Source organism: Perognathus longimembris, chromosome 3 (genome assembly GCF_023159225.1).
Source record: "Perognathus longimembris pacificus isolate PPM17 chromosome 3, ASM2315922v1, whole genome shotgun sequence".
Classification (NCBI taxonomy): domain Eukaryota; kingdom Metazoa; phylum Chordata; class Mammalia; order Rodentia; family Heteromyidae; genus Perognathus; species Perognathus longimembris.
In genome coordinates, this window is record NC_063163.1 from 78,109,763 (window position 1) to 78,115,762 (window position 6,000).

The window sequence follows — 6,000 nt, forward strand, 5'->3', positions numbered from 1 at the left end:
TTGCTTACTTTGGGTGATTGCAGCAGGTCTGCTTTTAATTAGCTTTGTACAAACCTGAGAGGACTAGGACATATTTTCTTTATAAGGCAATGAAATACTTCAGCCTTATCTTATACACAAAGTAAACTATAGGCAGACTCCAACTTATGAATGGATATTGCTCCAAAACTCTTTAGTTTGATTGATTGACATCTGGAACCTCTTTCCCTATAGAAACAACATGATACGTTGAGGTTTGCTTTTTAGAGCAGTCCATTTCGCATAATGCAAGTGGGCCTCTGGCCTGGCTCCTGGAGGGGAGTGGAGGATAAAGTGGCAAGAGAGGGCAAAATCTTCCTCCATCCTCTTCTTTCCGCCTCCCAAGCCTTTTGCCCACCTTAGTTTTTCCTCTTCTCGCCAGTCACACACAGCTACTTTCATTCTTTCCCTGCCCTTCCAAGGCCTCCAAGCCACAGGGCCCATGTCCCCCAGTAGCTCAAGGCACATAGCTGCCCCCTCTCTCAACACCAGGAGACACTGGCAGCGGGATGGGCAAAGTGCTACCCATTGTTGAAAGGTTGTGTCCCATGACCAGGTGATGAACACAGCCCTCCTTACTTGAGCCCCTGAGCCCCTCGTCCTGTACCCCCCCCATCCCTGGACTGAATGGCTGAGCCCCCCTCTTTCCTTCCTCCTCTTGTCACCCTCCCAACTTCTTGTCCGGACACCTGATGCACTCACCCTGAGCCCAGGGTACACACAGTGAGGCCCCTGGGGGGAGGTGGCCTACCACCAGCGTAGCAGAGGTGTGCCAGTGTGGCCCCCATGAAGCATCTTAGGACAGATGGCAGCCCTGAGCACTGGGCCTCAACACAAAAGTCCCTGAGGTTCTCCTGTGGCATCGCAGCGGCTTATGCTGTGGCCAGGAGGCCCCTGGGCGCACTTTCACCGCCCTCTCCACCCTCGGTTATCCAAAGACCTGGTAAGCTAAGAGCACTCTTCATTCATCAGGATTTTCAAGGATCGACTCCTTACCCCCCACCCCAGCCCTGGAATAGACGGCCCAGTGCCCTGACAGCTGACGGCGATGGGGATGGGGGAGAAATCCATTTTGTGTTTTCATTTTAGTTTTCCCTTTGTCTGTATTCCTTCTGATGCCTAGCCTTTATTTTGTGCTTTGTTGTGTGCCTTCTGCTGTTCCTGTGTTTGCTCTTCCTTCTATTCTCCTTTCCACCAAACTTCCTTTAAAGACCCGGGAGAGCTGCCTGCAGCAGCAGCAGAGGTGGGCCTCCCCCATACTCCCTTGGCCAGAGCTTGCCTGCCCCGCTCTGTTGGTACCTTTGGGGAGTTCATGAAGCCTGCTGGGTTTTGTTTCTTGGACCCAGAAATGCCGTGTGTGTTTTCATGCTGTGGAGGAAAGCCTTCTGCAAGCCTGTCTATAAGCCGGCATGGTTCCAGGGGCCTTGGGCCCTCACCATCCCCACCATGTGCTGAATTCAGCAGGCAGCGATTTCTAGATCTTTTTTCTCTCCTTACTTGCTAACCCCTACCTAGACTGATTTCAGCAGCTCACAATTTTATTTTACGTCTAGATGCGTAAGAAGGGTTCCGTCCGAGGCACGTCGGCTGCTGATGTCTAGATGAGCCCCTGTAGGGTCAGAGACAATATCACACTGTGTAAGTGAAGCCCGCCCGGGTACCAAGTCTGGTGATGGGAGTGAACTTGCTGTGTAGGGGCTCGGGCCATTTCCGTGCTACGTGTGGTTTACATGAAGGACTGAAAAGAGAGATCTCTCTTTAAGTGGACAGTGAGCACCAAGTTCTCACCTACCAGAGTGGGGACCAGCCAGGTTAGAAGTAGGAAGGAAACCCTGGCAAGTTCTTAGTGTGGCTGCTGCCACACCAGCTGCCATGCCCATGGTGACAGCGCAGCACTGTCCCAGGGCCAGTCTGACTTCCCACAGCCAGCCACCCAGGAGGGAAACGTGCAAAAGACATCAAAGGCCCTGGCCCCACAGCCTGGGCTGAGCTGCCCGATACACCTGAGGTGTCTGTGCCCCGCGAACCGTCGGGGTGGCTTGCTCTCTTCCCCTTGCAGTCAGCTTTACTCTGGGAGCATTTGCGTTCTTCATTGGAGAATAAGCCTAGTGGTTATTTGTCTAATGCACACTCTTAGAAGAGGGAATGCCCTCAGAATCTTCGGCCACAGTGAGCGGTCCCTGTACACATAGGACGTGCTTATGCTGGGGAGGGAGAGCCACAGGACGCCATCCTCCCCTTCCTCCCGGTTGCCCCCCCCCCCCATTTCCTTCTGATTGAGGTGATCCCTGTAGAGAGGAGCCCCTGTGCTGCGTAAGAATGAAGGACTCTTCCAAAAGTCTCCCAAGTTTGCTCTTTTTTTTTTTTTTTTAATTTAACTCGGTGTGGGACTTGAACTCCGGGCCAAGGCCCTGTCCCTGAGCTCTTCAGCTCAAGGCTAGTGCTCTACCACTTTGAGCCACAGTGCCACTTCTAGTTTTCTGGTGGCTTGAGACAAGAGTCTCATGGAATTTCCTACCTGAGCTAGCTTTGAACCACGATCCTCCGATCTCAGCCTCCTGAAACTAGGATTACAAGCGTGAGCCACTGGCACCCAGCCCAAGCTTGCTCTTTTAAATTCAGTGTTCATTTAAATATGTTTTGGTTGTTGTTGCTTCTTATTAAGTTCTAGGTTTCTGCCATTTCTGCTTATTTATTTTTTCCCTCTGATGGAATGTGACCGCCTCTATTAGTAGAAAACCAGTATCTTGCTCAACTGTGAAATTGAAGGTGTACACCTTTTCCACACAAAGTGTGAGGCAACCTTTGCCATGCTTCACCTGTCTGTAACAACCTGTGCCCATGCTGCGCCAGTCTGTAACAGCCTGCACTGTCTTCCACTTTCCCCACAGTTACGTAATCAAGGTCAAGTGAGAGGAACCAGTGCAGCCAGCGACGAGTGACGGAGGACTGACGGCATCACACAGGCGCAGGTCCCGGCGTGTGTATGTGTGTGTGTGCGCACGTGCATGCGTGCGCGTCTCTGTAGCTGTATATAGAACGCATGTAGAGCTACAGAAACCAGGAACACACTCGTGTGTATATATGTACATACAAACACACCGAAGGGATCTGCACAGCTCCCCAGCTCTGTACCTGTCTTCAGCAAGAATGCGGAAGAAAATATTTTCAATATATATACATATATATATATATATGTACCTGGGACAGATTTGAATAATTATCAGAGTAATACCATTAATGGACAAATTGACTGCGATGTGATCCTAGCTGGTATGCTTCATAAATGTCAAATTGTGGACCAATATATATAGCCTTTTGTTATTTTTCTGTTCTTTTCAAGTCAGTCTCCTGTACATTTTTGTTATAATCCTATAAGCAACTAGACTCCCCCCAGAAAGATTGCTTCACCATTTTTATTTAGTATTCCAACGAATTTGAAATGTAAACTCTGAATGTATTTATAACTATTTATTTCTGGATGGTCATTATCATCCAGCCAAATTTGTTAATTATCTATGAAGTACAGACTCATTTTTACTCCTTCACCCCAAGGGAAGAGTCCTTTTAAAAAGAAATTTTCCAGTTTTTATTGGATTTTTGTATTTTAAATTTCAAGTATTTTTCTACATCAAACGTAGTTTTAAAAAAAAATGGAGATGACGGTTTGTGATTTCTAATGAACACTAGGTGGTTTTGAGGCTCTTGTTTGGCGCACACAGGGGTCCGCCCCTACATTAACCTGAGCGGCAGCGGAAGGACAGAACTGTGGATTCTTGCTTGTGAAAAGAGTGGTTTCTGCTCCTTAGGCATGGCCAGGGTGGGTTGAGCCAGGGAGTCCCTGCTCTTCCTGCCCCCCTGCCGGCTGGGGGCCCCCGGTCCTGGGTTAGAGGCAGTGAGGGGCAGCGGGGGCTGGCCTGTAAGCCTGAGTGCTCCTGGCTGCTCAGAAGTCACTGTGCCCTTTTTTTTAAATTTTTTTTAACTTTTCTGCTTTTTTTTTTTTTTTTAAAGAAGGAACAATAGCTAGGAAAGATTTTTTTTTTTTTTAAATCAACTTTCTCTGTCTGAATGTCTGTTCTCCGTGTCAGTCCCGGAGGCCTCTGGTCACAAGCTTTCTTTAACCTGCAGCCCCATCCGTCACATTAACTGTCAGTCCTGCCTGCCCTGCCCACTTGGCAGTGTGGCCAGCCGGGCCCCTGTGCCTGCCCCAGGCCGGCCTCCTGCTTCTCCGTCCTCCTGTGCCCAGGACAAAGGCTTGTGTTTACTGCCCACGTGCAGGTGGGCATAAGCGTGGTCAGAGTGGAATCATGGTCCTGCCGGGTGCTGCTTATTTTGGGTATTTGGTGCCATGCAGAGCCTGGCTCTGGCCTCTTCACAAACCCTGTGCACTGGCCCCTGAAGTCTGGCCGGCACATGGGTTTCAAACGCTTTTCTAACAACTGGAGGTGGGAGGGAATGCGTGGCGAATGTAAAACACCCCATTTACCTGGCAGTCTCTTGTAAATTACAGTAAAGCAAAGTAAATGAAATTTAAACAAAAATAATAAATTTGATCACTAAAGCCCCTGGTATGCTCGACCAGTTGACTCCTGGTGCTGTGTCTGTTGGTGACGCCTGCGCTGGTGTGGCCGGCCCTGCGAGAATCGTCTGAGTGACAGCACTCCCTCTCCTGAGAAACAAAGACTACAGACTAGATCCTGGAACACACATGTGCCACACACTCACCTGTCCTGGTTGGTTCCTTTACATGGTTTTCTGTCTTTAAAAATGGAGTGATAATCTAATGACAAAAAATGGGAAATGCAGAAACCCACTTTAAAGTTCTCTATCTATTTGCCAACAGATTTCCAGTGACGACTGAAATTTTTTTGGTTTGGACTAGTTTCACTTTAGGGCTTTGCCATTTCTAGTTTACATTTTTAGAGGAAGGACAATACTGAACCCACAGCCTCCCATTTGCTTGGCTTTTTTTTTTTTTCTTTTTTGCCAGTCCTGGGGCTTGGACTCCTGGCCTGAACACCGTCCCTGGCTTCTTTTTGCTCAAGGCTAGCACTCTGCCACTTGAGCCACAGCACCACTTCTGGCTTTTTCTATATATGTGGTGCTGAAGAATTGAACCCAGGGCTTCATGTATGCAAAGCAAGCACCCTACCACTAGGCCATATTCCCTGCCCCTTGCTGGGCTTTTTAAAAGCACTCTGTGACTTGAGTCCTACCTCCAACTCTGCTTTTGGTTAGTCTTTTGAGCCTCATAGGCCTGCTGACCAGGCTGGCCTCAAACCATGGTCCTTCAGGTCTCAGATGCCAGAGTGGTTAGGATTATAGGCCTGAGCCACTGGCACCTGTCTCTGTTGTGTTTCTGGATGAATGTTGACAGTCTTCTAGTGGCCAACTGTGTCAAGGGAGTTAACACAAGTGCACTTCTGGGGTGTTTGCAGCTTGATTTCCAAGGCCAGACTTGGTGTTTGTGTCTGGGTGACAGCCTCACATTCACAAGCACCACCCAGACACCCACTGGGGTCTTCCAGGAGGTACTTAGATAGAGGAAAGGAAGTTGTATAGGCAAGTGAGACATGGGACCAGAGGAAAGCCGGGTGTGGGCTGCCTGCTGGAAGCCAGGGTGCTGTGGTCAGAGGAGACGTGGCCTATGGCATGTGGTAGCCTTCCTGCCATTCACTTCCTGAGCAGCCCTCTGGTGCCTCTGGTCCCCAGGCCACCTCAGCCCTTCTACCTGCTTGGTGAGGGCTCCATGGGCCCGGCCCCTTCTGTACATCTCTGCTGAAGCTACAAGATGAGGGCTGGCCTTTGCCCTGTAGGTCGCCTCAGCAGTCTGTTTTCAGTGTGCAGCGTGGGGTCCTCAGGACTGGTCATTTGGGAGAAGAGCATCAGCTTTACATGAGCCCCCAGGTGTGGTGTTAGGAGGTGGAGAGCAGTGGATGTGGGATGGATCCATGTCCACAGTTGTACAGGTTATTTTACAGC

General features: G+C 49.6%; 1 protein-coding gene across 2 annotated transcripts in view; it reads left to right on the forward strand.

Moving 5' to 3' along the window:
- The window catches only part of Pitpnb (phosphatidylinositol transfer protein beta), a 57,795-nt gene extending 53,199 nt beyond the window's left edge, over positions 1-4,596 (forward strand). Inside the window, exons 11-12 of one of the 2 annotated variants that reach the window (XM_048342737.1) lie at positions 1,572-1,656; positions 2,910-4,596. In XM_048342737.1, the coding sequence (XP_048198694.1) occupies positions 1,572-1,619 (48 nt within the window). In that variant the 3' untranslated portion in view covers positions 1,620-1,656; positions 2,910-4,596. The remainder of the gene's footprint in view (positions 1-1,571; positions 1,657-2,909) is intronic. The other variant, XM_048342736.1, reaches the window with a different exon arrangement.
- The last annotated feature ends 1,404 nt before the right edge of the window (positions 4,597-6,000 follow it).